The sequence below is a fragment of the Zootermopsis nevadensis genome, unplaced genomic scaffold (assembly GCF_977971745.1).
Source record: "Zootermopsis nevadensis isolate Lab colony 2312 unplaced genomic scaffold, Znev_1.0 Znev_ptg000030l, whole genome shotgun sequence".
Taxonomy (NCBI): domain Eukaryota; kingdom Metazoa; phylum Arthropoda; class Insecta; order Blattodea; family Termopsidae; genus Zootermopsis; species Zootermopsis nevadensis.
The window spans coordinates 2,510,753-2,526,651 of NW_028259162.1; the positions used below are offsets into that span (position 1 = coordinate 2,510,753).

A 15,899-nucleotide genomic window follows, 5' to 3' on the forward strand; every position below is an offset into this window, starting at 1 on the left:
CAGGGACCTTTTTTAAGCACACTGGTTATGTAAAATAAAATGGAAAGATGATTGTGAATGATGAATGGGGCAGATGTGAACAGACATGATCACTGCATATTTTAAGTTACTGTCTCAGCATTTTCCTGAATGGACTGAGGAAAACCGCAACAAAAGTCAGTTTAGCTGGTCTCTACGCTAAGATTTGAACCTGGGACCTCCTGAATATGATGAAGGAGTCCTAAGTACGAGACCATGTCATTCATTGTTTACCTTTTATACTCATATTCCAGAATCGCATAAATTTGATCAAATTTATTTGGCAAGTAAAGTTGAACTGAATATTATGTGGGCTAAACAATCTTTAACTCAAAAATTTGATTCTGAATAAAAGGAACAAACTAATACCAGTTATAGAATTTTATCGGTTGTTTCACTTCCGACTTAAGCCCCTGCCGTGCTGCGTTAAGTTCTAGCATATTTTAATAAGTAGATCCAATCAAAAATGAAAAAAAAAATTCAGCAGCTCAATCAGATGCTGTGTCTGAAGCATCAGCCTTGCTCACAGGGAAGATGGCTGTGGTTTCAGTGGGTCGACCAAAAGGGCAGCACAGTGCCCCACGAGGAGGTCCACCAAGGTCATGGACCAACGCTGAACTAACAGAGGCACTGCAGCAAGTGTGGAACAAAAAGATGACAACATCGCAGGCATCCCGCATATTTGGCATTCCATACAACAGTTTACTCATGTACGTGCGTGGCAAATACGGCAAATCGCTCAAGTTGGAGCAGCTCAAGAAGGACTGCCTCGGAGGTCCCGGGGGTCCGCTCGAGTTGCTGGGACTGGGGCCCATGGGGCCGGTACCAGGGAACAACAATAACAACAACAACAATGCCAGCAGCAAGTCTGGTGCAGGTGATGAACTGTTAGTTCCACCGGGCTCAGAACATGACTTGGTCTCGGTAGGTCAGGGTGGTTTCAATCCGTACTCGCCTGCCAACTTCTATCCTGACTTTGGTGCCTCGTTCCCAGTCCCTGTCAGCATGATCCACCTGTTACCCCAGTCCGAAAAGAACCGCGAGTTGTTTCCGCCTTCCATGCATCTCCCACTTGAAGTGTCTGCTTCTGGTAAAGATGACAGCGGTGGAGGAAGACGATCACGTGAGAACAATGGTTCATTGGAAGAGGAGCATGATGCAGTGCAGCCACAACAACAACAACAACAACCGCCCAAAGAGGACACCACTACACAGCAACTTGTTGAACAGAATGGACAAAACTAGCAGATGGTAAAATTAATAAAAATATCTAGTAGGACAAGATTTAAAAAATCTCGAAACAGAACCCTTATCGTTTAGTGAACTGTGGCATTGTTGTTTACCAGAGTATCAGCCATTTTGTGTGTGATGAGGAGTCTACTGAAACTCCTAATGGACAGTAAATTTTATATAAGAAAATCTTCAACATAGATTACATTTTTATACAGTGATATATATTATTTGTATACATAATGCAGTGAGCATTTACCTCAGAATTTTTCTAACTAGTACTTACAGATATTTGTAATGGTTTACTTTATCAACGGTTTGTTACAAAATGTAAGATGGAGAAACGAGACCATCTCAAATTATGTTGACAAAATGGAGGTTCTCTGGAAACATCAAAATTGTGCTCTCTTGCCAGATCTAAATGAAACTGTATGTGATTGTTAAAGTATGGGTGCTGGTAGAACAAAAATAGTCTATGAGGGAAGTCCCCCCCCCCTCCCCCATGGTAAGAGTTGTGATGTAACTGAGATAAATTCGTTGAGGGCCGCTGAGAGGTCTTTTGTTGATATTATTGCATCGTGCTTCCTGTGTTCACAGCCAGAAATGGACGGATACTCATTACTTGTCCACAAATTTTGTAGTATCCACATTATTGTTTCTTGTACATGGTTGTTCGTCGTTTACTTTACAAGACTGACTTCAAATGCCAATGTTCCACATATTTATATTTAATTATAATTAATACATCCTAATTAAGTTAACTTCTTAACCAACACCAACAGTTCCTTCAGAGATTTATACCAAATAATGCATAATTTTAAGTTTGAAGATAAATAATAAAAGATGAATTTTTATAACCAACAGAGTATTATATCCACGGTTCAGAGATAAGACGATAGAAAATACATTTTTTATATTAATTTTTTCGAACTGATTATTGAAACAAAGTCTGTTACATGAAGTTTGAAGGCACATAAGGACAAATGTGTGCCAAATGTGATTTTTTTGGAACAAATCGTGCATGAAAGGGAACCAACGTAAAGATTAGCAAAGTACGATTCGTTGTAACAAATAACCGTAGTTGTGATATGAACACATGTAAGAAGAATGATATGTGCATTGTATCGTGATGTTAAGTGTACATGTTGTCGGTTGTTATTCAGTTGAGACAGCGCAATTTGATGTTAAAATGTACCATGTGGTCCTTCCTCTTATTATGCAAGATACTGGTAAAACCATGCAAAAGGTATGCAGTTATGGCAGATTTAGAGGGCCCAAGATGTTTCAATTTGCACTGTGCAATTTGCCTCAAAGATAAAAATTTTGTGACTGGTAAAGTTACAATGCAACTTGATGCACTTCACTCTCATACGGATCTAAATTTGGCATGGCCGTTCTGAAATGAATGTGAAATCGGTTAACATTTGTAAGAATATATTCTGGAGAACTCACACCCCCACTGATGCAAATCTCTAGGAGTTCTAGTGTGTAGAAAAACACATATGTTAAAACTACGTGCACACATGTACACAGACACTTGCAAATCATTTTACTACCTTGATCCGTAATGTATATTTGTTTTTTGGTGTTCCGTGTCGCAAAATTAATGACAAAATTAATTGTCCTAGAGAATAGTTTTAGGATTTTTGTTTTCTGTGACAAGAAAACATGGCCATCGTTACCGATTGCTCTAGACATTGCTTTCTAATGCCTGCCTCTAATCTGCTGACTAGTTCTTAAACACATCTTGAAAATCATAAATGAAAAATTGTTTGAAACAGGAAAATTATGTAAGACGGTTCTAATACCGGTATGAAAGTCATTACCGTATAGTTATCACAGGAGCAGATTTAATCAGTATCTGTATTTTTTAATAGTATTTTTGTATTTGTTCCTAACAATAAATTTTAAAGAAGGAAACAAATAGCAGATAAATCCTACAGATATCTTTACTGTTAGCAGTGATTCGGGGAACTGGCAAATACACACACACACACACACGCATGTAATAGGAGTCCCACGTTCGGACACGAGAGGAAAACTGTTCTGCAAACTCTTTGGAGCCAGCTCCTATTTTACAAATTATACTAGCATTTTGATTGAGCAGATAGGTGCATAATTAAATAATGTGGTAATGTAATTAATATTTCATTATTTGCTTATAAGTTCCTATGAACATACTAGGGCTGTTCACTAACTAAATTCTGAGGATGTGCTGCATTATTATTTATTACTTCGACATAGATGTTCAAAATAACAAGGGTAATGAACAAACCCTGGCTTTGTTCTGTAATCGCAAGAGCAATTGATGCACCGCCTGTTAAGACTCGCTCGGAGACGAAACCAGTGCGCCTTAATTTTTACTACATCATGACGTTAGATTTGGTGAGGTGGAGATCAGTAGGCACAAGCTTCAGGTTGTGTGGTGGATGGACAGGACATTTCCAGCAAAACTGCTTCCATAGGCATGTGTCAGTGGCACGCCGTCTGCCTTTCGCCATTGCCCTGTGGTCCGTGAACTCAAGAAGAACGCCATGGGTGTCAGGGCCACATTGACTCTGTACTACAAGGTCTTAAAGTTTCTTTCTGTGGGGAATTGGAATGTTTCAACCCCATAAATGCACCATTCAGTGTGGCAGTAAAGAACTATGAGAATAGAGGAAGGGGTTTTTGTCGACTTTCTGAATACACGCAGTATTCTTCTCCTTTATTTCGTGGACCATGGGGCAACAGTGAATTGAGACTACTAATGCACAGCACTGGCACCTGAAGGGAGCCATCCAGATGAAATGCCATGGCTTATTCAAACAATAAGTGATCCTTCTCCATGGTTATGCCCACACAGCGAGAGTCACAATGCTACTCCTGCAGATGCTTTGTCCATCCAACATTCAGAATGAACCTCACACCTTGTGACTTCCACCTCATCAGATCATTGAACTTTGAAGGAAAACATTTTTGACGTGATGATAAGGTGATTTCTTCTCTCTCCTTTTTCTGTGGGAATCAAATAAGTGGTGTATCACAGGGACAGATATCTCTGTTGCTCTAGCAATTACACGAAGAAATAAATGAAATGCCCATTATTCGTAGTTTGACTGGAAGCCCTTTTAGAGATAACAGATGCGAGTGTAGAATACCCCAAAATTTACTTGTTGAACACCCTACTATGAACAAAAATTATGTTGTGTTAACATTTGCATATATAATAATCCTTTTCTTTAGCTTTGTCCCTTAAACATGATAAGACCACTGTGCGTCTTTCAAATTGCTTGGACTTTCAGTACTACTATCCTAACACAGAAACAATGAATTAAAATTACATGATTCTGCAAATGTTAAGTAGATTCTTCTAGTTACTTTACTCTGTGAAAAATTCCTATCATATGTCTGACTAAAGAGTTATTTGTTGTTAATGTGTTTTTTATTTAAATAGTATGCTGGTATATTACGTATATCTAAAATTATATAGGTTGTAAAATACATTATAATTTGAAATAACAAAGGAAGAGTATCACAACCCCCACAATTTTAAAGCTTAAAGTTAAACTTGAAAAACACTGCTGAAAATTTTTTTTATCAAATATTTCGGTTCTCTCACATCACTTTTATGCAGCATGACGTGAAATTGTTCCACTGCTTACTGGATATTTTAGACAAAAACAGAGAAGTACGAGCAGGTGTAGAATAATATTAATAGACTTCAGAATGACGTAGGTCAGATTTTTTTGTTGTGATCCCTTCCGAGATATAAATTTTTTTTTCCAATATTGAAACCTCGTGATATAATTTATAAAAAAGATTTTTACAACTGTCCTTACACAAGTTGTTTGTTATACTCATATGTTTATTTCTACAATTGTGAAGTTAACAAAGTGAGTGTGAGTGATTTTCATGCACCCAGAGATCTTAGCCGTTTGCAATATGAAGCTCTTTATAACATTGCTACTTTATGTGATAGATTGATACACTGATGGGATAGGTTCATGTAACACCAGTGTCCATAAAGACTGAATGCCATCGAACTAGGTGCAATAAATACTTACAAAGTTGCGCACATGTACATACATGCAAATGCTAATGGAGTGATATATCAACAACTTTGTATGCTTTTATGTGAACGGACTTTCAGTTTGTTGATATAAGACGTTCATTGGTCTGGCGAGGGGTTAAAGTATGAAAAATGGGTACACTGCTTAATAGCTTAATATATTATCTGTCCTGGAAAGTTCAGGGTTGAATATTTAAACAATAATTAATAACAATATAATTCAGGACAATGATGCTCGTATTTTCATACCATAAAGAAGTTTTTGTCTTCTGTTAAGGCACTTGTAAATACATAATCTAGATCTTTTACAAAAACAGATGAAAGAAGTGCTGTACAAATCATTGTACTGTAGTTGGTTAAGTGTTTCTGTTACATTTGATTTGATTTTTTGTTTTGCTTTGGCTAAAATTAGGGTTGGTGATGATGTTTGATGTATAAAATATGTTTAAAAAATAGGTATGTGATCAAATTTGGTGTTACAAAAAGAACAAAAAACAAATGTGTACCGTGAATCATGCCCCAACTACTACTGTTAATGGACTTTTTTGGAAAAGCAGCTGTTAACGTATATGCACGACTCTCCGTACATCCTCATAACAGGCTGTTTTCCCGAGTATATATTGACGAAGCGGGGACGAATCTTATTGCTTATGTTCTGTGTAGAATGATGTACCAGATTCTCATTTAATATTTATGCTATTATTTGGTAACCTTTTTCCACAGCGAGTATAAATATATATTTTTTTTAAGAAAATATTTTTAACACAAATAGTAGTTTAACAGGAAGCTTAAGACACTTTCTATCACAGAATAGTAGAACGCTACAAAGCACAAACTTAAAGCGATACTTGTCTGTACTGTTTTAGACAGAACTTTCATCCCCTACACACAGCTATACAGAGATTTTCGTTTGTTCCCCTCCTCCTCTTCCATAATAATTGCAGGGTAATGTCCCTTATTCAGGGACAGCTTTTCGTACACTCTTGTTATTTCATGCGACACACTATGTACGTATATGTACTTACGTGCGTGCACCCACAACACATCAATAGTTAGCTAGGAAAGATCTACTTAACCAGATTTCAGGCTTCCAGTAAAAGGGCATGCAATTTAGATACAGTAATTAATATTATATATTGATGTGTATGTGTGACTGAAGTTTTGTTAAATTATTTTACATTCCATTATAATTCAGTATTATTTTGCGAGTTCAGTTCCACTTTCTGCATGCGATATAATATTGCAGAACTGTTACATATATTTATGGTGACGCTGTTTGAATGATCAGTATTAATTTACTTGTATCTTATTTTACGGCTTACAGTGACACTGGGGGTTTGTTTTTCATAAAATGCAAGTGTAATATAAAGTTGTGTATGCGTGTTTATGCTCGAGTGCGTATCGGTATGAACGTCGGCGTGCGTAGGTTTCTTAAGAATAACAGCCCACTCAGGTCTCAAACAATAGGAAGATACTTTTTTTTTAAGTGGCTTTGGTGGCTATTATTATTTCAGTTCCTTTGTTATTTTATTTTTTTTTTTTACGTAATTAAAACAGTGACGATGGACAGGAGCAGTTGAAAGGTTGTGCATGACGTATATTAACATTATTATTTAATTTAAAATAATATGAACAAGATATTTTAATTATAGTTATTTTTAATTTTGTATTTTGTTTTGATCCTATGGTATCATTTTGAAAAAGCAATTCTGCCAAGTTCCTCTTAATTCTAAGTGATATTTTGTCAAGTGTAATTTTGTTTGTATAAAGTTTATTGAAAACAAATTAGCCTGCTTTCTGTCTTATGTTTGAAAAGCAGTATATTTATCTTACTCTTTGGTGGATGGTATAAGTTCTGGGTACCAGAGTAGCATTTATGTTCATATTTACAGCATTGGGGAGAGGCACAGATATGTTTCGCACAGCATCAGAACGCCTTGTACATCATCTCATATACATCACTTTGGTTGTGACAAGTATTATTATATAATTTTTTTTATGCTGCTGTATAAGAAACAGTGTAATATTTAATGACATATTTCAAATTTGTTTGCTGTTCAGTTCTAAAAATGCTATAGATTTATTTTGATTTGCAAGTAGAGTTTTATGAGATGTTTTGATTTAATTTTTGAAGTGCCACCTGTATTGTTTTTGCAGGTTTATCTCCACATTACAAGTTGTTTATTTTGTTGTGTATATTTTTATATAAGTTCAATATTGTAACAGTATTACAATAATTAGCCAGCCTTGAATTTCTCTCAACAATCCCCATGGCTGTCGGAATCAGGGTATTTGTTCCCCAGACCATAAGCCCCCAACCCCTTTTCCTGAAAATACCCCAGAAATTGTATGAGATGACCACCCCATGGTCTAACCAGCCAAATGTAATATGTAAACAACCAAGTATTATATTCGTATGTACGTGTTGGAGTACTGTCATCTGTCTGTGCCGATTGCTTAGAAGAGAATTTTCTGATTTAAATATTTTGGAATTACCTTCATATCCAACCCTCGCTGAGCTTCTATTCCGATATATTATTTACTCTGAGGAATGTAGATGCTTTAAACCTAGCACGAATGACTCGGTCCTTGCAAGGTAATGAAAATAAAATTCCTGAACATTTCCCCACAGTCAAATAATTTTAATGAGGTACTGTTGGCATAAATAAGATATTTGCTAACTTGAGAATTCACTTCTATGTAGTGTGTGTACAGCCAGATGATTTTGACAGAGTGTGTTAGAGCCTGCCAGGACTGACAACACAATAACGTTAGCTTCAGCCAGTGCTGTAATTATGGGACATGTTCATAGCTTTGCTTTCTGAGCTTATTATGCTGTTTAACAATTAAAAGTCCCATTGGTTGTGATTTCATTTCATATTATCTGGTTTACATTTCTTTACTTACATTGTTTAACTTTTGCTTTGTGTATTTTTTTTTTCATTTTGTTAGTAAAATAGCCTGTTTAGAAAGGTAACAGCGCTTCTGTATTTTAATATAAGTTCCTGATTTTAGAATTATTTTTCCTGTGTTGAATTTAGTTCCTATTCTAAGTTATTTACTTATTAATAAATCTTTATAAATAAAACAAATTGCTTTCTATGGATCTACTTTATATTTATGTATTTTCAATTGACTGTTGGTTCCTATAATTATTTGGGGTGCATATGAAGTAGAATAGAGTGGAAATTCATTAAATGTAATTTCTGTTTTCAACATACAGTTGCAATGCATGCATACGGTTCCTCACTGAAGTTATACTCATTTTAATTGACAGATGTGCTCTGTCTTGGAAGTTTCACGCGTTAACGAATCAAAGTTGCGTGATTTGCCGAATATTTTTTTCCCCTGCCGTTTCAAAATGGATTACGTTAGTATGCGACATTCTTCATCAGATTTTAAAGAATATTTTAATGCTAAATAATGCCAATTACTACCTCATTTAGACTCATTACCATTGTGTAGTTCCTAGACTTTGTGAAAACTAAAGTACGTTGTAATGTAACTTGGACAGTACTTACATTTTTAAATGGATCCAGCAGTTAGGAAAATCTTCATACAATCTTGTTGTTCATTTTCAATATGGTGCCATCTTATCCAGGAACTCTTACTGGAAAGATACAAATAACAAGATATATTAATAGAGATACAATATTTTCATTTCTTGATTTTCTAGAATTTTTATATGCAGTTACATCATATCATAAATACAGATAACATTACAGGGATTGATATATTTTTTCATAACTATAAGAACTCTACACACTGGACGATAAGGTTATGAAGATGAATTTTTATCCTTCATCAACCTTTTCTTCCATGGATTATAAATTCAGGTAGCAGACTGCAATCATTCTCTTCATAAAACTTAATTACGTACCACTTGTAACCTTGACGATGTTAGGGATTTCTCTACTTCATCGTCCACTGTCTCTAAGAGAACTGACGCTGATGGAAACACTTTGTTATTAACATTAATTTGTTACTGCTTGCTAGAGACTGTACATATCTTTCAACCCTCGTAATACAGACATTTATTGTCATATAATGGATGCCATCTTGTTTGTTTTGTATGTTAAACAGAATTTGGCGCAAATGTTTCAATTAAATTTTCATTTCAAACACATGAGCTGAAAAATGTTAATCTTGTATTAAGCATCCTTGGGGAGTCTTACACCTGCGACAGATAAAAAAAAAACAGTCCAAGAATTGTATCCAGGACAAACATTTGATATATTATCGGGTTGATCGAATTCTATTATGCTGACATAAAATGCTCTGAAAGTTATGTGTAATAAAATTTCACCAAAATCATCGCAGGTCTGGATAACAAAACAGCAGCAAAAACACTGTACTACGCTTAATATCAACATAATTTTCTTTGCTACAAGAATATAACCGTCTTACGTGGTATTAAGGAGGGTTGGTATGATAGTGTTCTTTTAAGTGATACAAATTATTAAATATTACAAAACCGCAATCATAATATGTGTGAGTACAGCAGCTGGTACAAATTTGTGAGCTTAGCATCTGGTGAGGGAAGATAATAACTGAATACTATAAAAACCTACAAACATCAACCCATGATGTCAACTGTAAACAACAGCTTGCCCAGCCTGATGATTTTAGACAAGGTAGTATTTACCTTATCTGAAATAGCTTGTTGTGAAGGTCGAACAGCTCCCAGATTTGTGCGTGACAATAATGTGAATCAATGTCTTTTAACGTTTCCTCCCTAACGATATTTCTGTCTTTTACCTGTACGACCATAGTACTAATATGCATTGAATGATGACGTGGAGAAAATCCGGTGACGTTAAATTCAGTCGTATCCTCTCAGGACTGTTTCCGAGAACAGGTGGAATTTGTGAATTTTTGCGATTGCTTTTGCTTGCTGATGTAACAATAAAAATACCTCCATTATATATATATAGTACTAGATATATTATTATAGACCACTGTTACTGGTCTGGTGCCGGGTTTTGTATTGAGGTGTGGGGTTTGTTGTTCCTCTACCAGTAGTCACAGCACCCACTTCATCCTCTCCGATCCCTTCCCGTGATATGTCACAATGTTTAGTTAGCTGTCTGTTTACTGGACAAAATAATATGGTTGTTTAAGTTGGCAAATGGTGTGACCATGGGGATATATATAAATAAATATATGAATAACAGTGTATAAATTAATAAATAGTTATATGATATTTAAATGTCAATGTATTGTGCCCCTTCCGTCACCCCAAATAATCTCCTGGAAGTAACTGAAAACAGTCCCGTGGCTTGGTTCGTTTATTACGCTGCTGGGCCGGAATTAACTCTCCGAGACCCATTGACTATGAGTTTCCTTATGGCAAATGCTGTACAGTGACTATTGTTTTTAATTTATTACACATTTTAGAAGCTTTTATTACAGTATTGAATAACATAAAATATAAATACAAATAAAATAACCTTTTCCAGCTTGAACACAAAATATAATCTTACTATTTTAATTATTATTTATATTTTTGGTCGTACATGTATGAAGTTGGCTCCTTTAAAGGGGCTTATTTAACTCATGTCCATTTTTGAGCTGGTTTTCATATCAAAATATAATTTACGCATTATGCAGTCAGGAATACGACCAGAAATCTTACCTGAATGCAAATATGTGAATATTTAAATTGTCTCTTTGGAGATGCATTTTTTTTTGTGCCAAGCTGGAATCTGAAGCCCTTTTTTTTTAAATTTTCAGACGATTTGATTATTTTATGTTGATATCACCATGTTAGAGAAGTATTTTTATCAGTGTAAGGTTAAAGAACATGTTTCACTTTCAACTTTGTATAATACAGCAACTCTCTTTCAGCAGAAATATGGTACCTTGGATAAATGTTGGTAATTATCAACGTTGTGACACAAATTTATGTTAATGATTTTAATAAAGATATTAATTTTAAATATTGCTTTACTAAAATTCTACAACTGTCACTGCAACCATGTTGAAGAGCTAAGTTCAGAATTCTAAATGTAAGGTAAATTATAAGAGACATTAAGATTATTAATATTAATACTTAATACTTTGGTAAAGAGTAAAATTAATTTATAACAAAGGTTTGGATTTAGATAAAGCATAAGTGAATTATGGTGGCATATTGGTTGTTGAAACAGAGTTAACCAAATCAGTAACATTATTGTTGAATGCACTTATAAAAAGTCTTATTAAATGTTGTAAATTACTTTCTGACATATTTGGTTCATAAAGTAATGCATTAAAATATCTAATTTATTTTAGGTCAAGAGTTTACTCAACCTTCACATTACTGAGTTAAGTAAATTGGTTATGTATTTGCATCACTGTATTAATATTATGTATGTTAATGTTATGAAGTATTATTTAATATATTCTAAGGGTTCGAGATGAGGATAGAATATGTTTATGTAACAGTGCATTACTGTATAAATTGGAAAAAAGGTTTGTAACATAACCAATCTAAAAGATGGTGGTATTGATGTAAATGAAAGTAGAAGAGGAAAATAGAGTTTATAAATGAATATATATCATAAGACTATTTACGCAGTATCTGCCTGCACAATATCTTGGTATTAAATCAAAGAAGTGTGGCAACAATGGGAAAAGTCGTAAAAATGCTACGAGGAACATCTTTAACAATTCAGTGGCACTATCTTTCCTAGCCTTTACTTTCTTTACTGTTTAATAACAGGGTAGAACATTACTGAACATTATTGGATGAATTCGTTTTGTTTAAATTTATAAGGAACATTAAAAATCTTGTTAGTTAGGAACTTCACAGGAAGTTGACAAGACCAATTGCCAAATGTGTGGCAAACTGAAATAATTAGAACCAATCACAGAGTACATAAACATTGTCCATAAGCAAAGAAAGGACTATGCTAGTATGTGATCATCCCGTTAAGTTATAGTCTCATAGAAACTTCTGTTCCTTCCAGCACCCTTAACCCCCAAATCCAACATTCCTTTACCCTTTGAGAACAAGTTCTGACTGTAACATGTAAAGAAGTGTAGACATACGATAGGGATCTAGTATAGTTTTTGAAGATGTTTCAAAGTTACAAGAACAAAATAAAGCCTTGAGAGAAGTTGCAAATACTTATTTTCGTATTGTTCATTCCCTTCTCTGAAGTAACATTGCAGTCGTGCTTAAAATATCTTTCCGGCAACATCGGTCAGAACGGGATCTGCATAGACACACAAGTACCTCGACACTGAATGGAAATTGCGTGAAACGAAAACATCACGTAACAAAAACGAAACACCGCAACAGGAAGTAATCTTTCGACACATGGTTTCTCACCTCTTTCCTAACCTTATATACGTAAAATTGAAACTGGTGAGATATTCAGGTTTTCACGGTAGCAAGCACGAAAATGACTTATACGGGGCACAATGTCTCGAAAAAGAGCCACCTTTCAAGGTAAAACTTGGGGTATGTATATTTACTAAATAATCAATAATGGACTTACCAATTTACCCCAAATGTCCATCGTTCGATTCCCGGTGAAAATGGTTTCTTAGCTCGGAAATTAGGCACAACAGAAGAACTGCGCCAAGACCTAAGAAATTTCAGAATTATCGAGTTTCCCGCCAGTGACGCTGTGTGCACTCTGTTAGTGTTTCTATGCGGTGACCGATAGGTGGCAGGAATGTGCAATGTGACGGAGGATCGATAGTTTTTAATATGCACTTACGTCAACAAATACGTAATTCGTTTTGGACAAACGCCTTTCAATGTAAATTAGTTTATTAAAAGTGTACTATGTTTATGCCCATATCAGTGTCTGGGATATTTATGTGAAACAATAAAATCGACGTCAAATTCTTACGTATTATATTAATATTTCTTCATGGTCTTTCACCACAGTTGTACCAATATCACTGCCTTTCAAGTTACATGGTTACAGTTATTGTCATATACTTCAAATGGGAGGACAATTAAATCAATCACCCTGATCATGTAAGTCGCAAATACCTCTGAAACGTCGGTGAACTTCTGCCAAACTGTACGGTGAAGCATCCAAGAATACAGTCATCTTCAGTTTAAACCACGTTTTTCACAACACATCCATGATATAAAATATAATTTAAATAAATCAGAATATACTAAACATACATTAGACAAGATATAAATAATGAAATAGTGATGACGTAATGGAGGAACTACGTTTAACCCAAAAGTATTTCTTGTGGACATATAGAAAAGCTTGTAGGGAAACAGATTAGATGTTGAAGGAACAGACTTTAGCAAGTTATAAAGTTCTGTCTGATACATTCGTCAATGAAAAGGAGTAATTCTGTAAATTTAGCTAGAGGGCAGTAGTGGGGAAAATCAGATACAGGTGTACCACAACTACAATTATGCAGATTCAGTTATAACCACAGCTCGAAGGTATTATCTGTGGAATGCAGTACACTGTGACAACTCAGTCATTCAATTACGTGGCTTCCGGACGCAAATTAAAAACGGCTAAGCGGGGTACAACTGTAATGACAGACCATCAATAAAGAATAAATACTGGGATTCATAATTTATATTACGTGGTATCGTGCGGTACAGGACCAACTAATAGATTACGCGGAGATAAAATAGACAAGGCGATTGAAAGACGATAATACAAGAATTGCCAGTGGTGGAAATAGGTGTTACGCGAGATCTGAGGTTCTCACGGTGGCGAATACGAAGATGGCGGTCTTCTGGGTTGCACCGTGTTGTGTGGCGGATGTTTACTGCTAAGTAAACATCTACCAGACTACAAGGCTCAACAACCCAGAAGACAGCCAACTTATGGGTAGTTTGAGCTTTTATTTAAAAAAAAAAAGAATAAAAGATCATAGACTGTAGTGTACCATGTTTCAAATTATTAACACAAAATACTATTTAGATTCTTGAAATTTTATTATTATTATTATTTATTTGACTGCAAATGGGTTTTTACCCGGTGGCAGTGGTCCTACAATAAGACACAACAAAACATAAGACAACAAAAACAATAACAATAAGAAACAACAGAACAATGAGACAGAACAAAACAATAAGACACAAAAAAACATAAGACAACAAAAACAATAACAACAGAACAATGAAACAGAACAAAACAATAACACAAAAAACATAAGACAACAAAAACAATAACAATAAGAAACAACAGAACAATGAGACACAACAAAACAGTAAGACGATATTCCAGAATCGGACGCACTAGTGATGTGTAGGCTAGACTTTTAGTGTTACTATTCCCCTTTTTGAGAACACGCATTGTAAAATGAAGTGCCTTCCAGGCTTTTTTCACCGTATAATTTAATTATAAATTATTATACTGTGTTAATTGTATTTTTAATGTACACATGATTTTTTAGTGATCATTACATGCAGAAATATTTTTGGATCACATAGTTCCAGCGGATTCTGTCTAAAATTTAGAGTTAGCTTTAAAATGGACACCTGAGGTTGAAATATGTCACGATAATACCTACCTGCAAGTTTAAATTATTTTCATAATTTGTTGCCACTTTGCTAAACAAACCATAACAGAATGCTCACCTAGAACCAAATCTAACCAAAATCAATTAATTACTCATACCACTTAGCTATAATTAATAATCATGAGTTGACCAACTAACTCCTATTATATTTACGAAACATACAGAGAATTTGTGTTGGACAGACGCTGTTCTCTCTGAATCAGATCATCACTGGTGTCCAATGTCAATGGTAAACCTGTCATAACAGTTGTAATGGTCAACAGGATTAATTAATTTATATCCTCGGACATAATCCGTTTTATTGCAAGCCTGAACAGCGAGACGGCCATTCTGACAGAATAAGACAGGCCAAGGAGCATTACAGCGGAGTACTGAAACTGAAAGGCGCTAAACATGAAGTTACTGGTTCAACGTGCTTACGCAACAACCGAAAACAATTTCTCCGATTCCTAGAATGTTTATGATCCCACATTATCTAATTATAATAATACAGATCGTGACTGCTGGAGGCTTCCTCTACCGTCGTCCAGATCCCAGGAAATCAGATCTCATTCGTGAGGCAAACTGTCAAAATTCTGCGTCCAAACTGAAGAGGGGGAAACTTAAAGGGGGGAGGGTCGGTCTTTAATTGCATGCCAATTTTGAATAAGGACTGCATTTAGCACACAATAAAATTCGCACGCACATTTCTTTGAAAATGATGCTGAAATTGCTGTAGGATGAAAAATTCAACGTACGTCAAGGCATTAGTTCCAAAGGCTGATGACGTAGGTAGACACTTTTTATATACACATATTTTTAACCCGTAAATACAAGACACAAATCCCCTTCGTCAACATTTATAGTTGTCAGAAGAAGAATAAGAAGAAAAAAAGCAGTCTCCTCCAAGTAACTTCACCTAGCAATCCTACATGAGAAGTTAGTAATCGCTCAGTTCCTCAATTTAATCGCATTTACGGAACTTTAAATTTCACTTCTGTGCTCAAAATAGCCCTCCAGAGGCCCTGTATAATATTTCATAACATGTTAGTCTTTTACGATGAAGAATTGTTAAAAACTTCCAAGCTGAAAGACCACCCCTTGTCGTCCGTCCGACTGC

At 35.2% G+C, this 15,899-nt stretch overlaps 1 protein-coding gene and 1 long non-coding RNA gene across 6 annotated transcripts in view; one reads left to right on the top strand and one right to left on the bottom strand.

Annotated features, from left to right (window-relative positions):
- The window catches only part of LOC110841270 (uncharacterized), a 181,212-nt gene extending 172,310 nt beyond the window's left edge, over nucleotides 1-8,902 (bottom strand). The window contains exon 1 of the long non-coding RNA XR_015537880.1: nucleotides 8,821-8,902. This is a non-coding gene — a long non-coding RNA (uncharacterized LOC110841270). The remainder of the gene's footprint in view (nucleotides 1-8,820) is intronic.
- Nucleotides 1-12,409, top strand: part of lov (BTB/POZ domain-containing jim lovell protein) — a 76,597-nt gene extending 64,188 nt beyond the window's left edge. For 4 of the 5 annotated variants that reach the window (XM_087358994.1, XM_087358993.1, XM_022086657.2 and 1 more), the window contains exon 9: nucleotides 548-12,409. In XM_087358994.1, coding sequence (XP_087215120.1) covers nucleotides 548-1,263 — 716 coding nt within the window. In that variant the 3' untranslated portion in view covers nucleotides 1,264-12,409. The remainder of the gene's footprint in view (nucleotides 1-547) is intronic. The other variant, XM_087358995.1, reaches the window with a different exon arrangement.
- The last annotated feature ends 3,490 nt before the right edge of the window (nucleotides 12,410-15,899 follow it).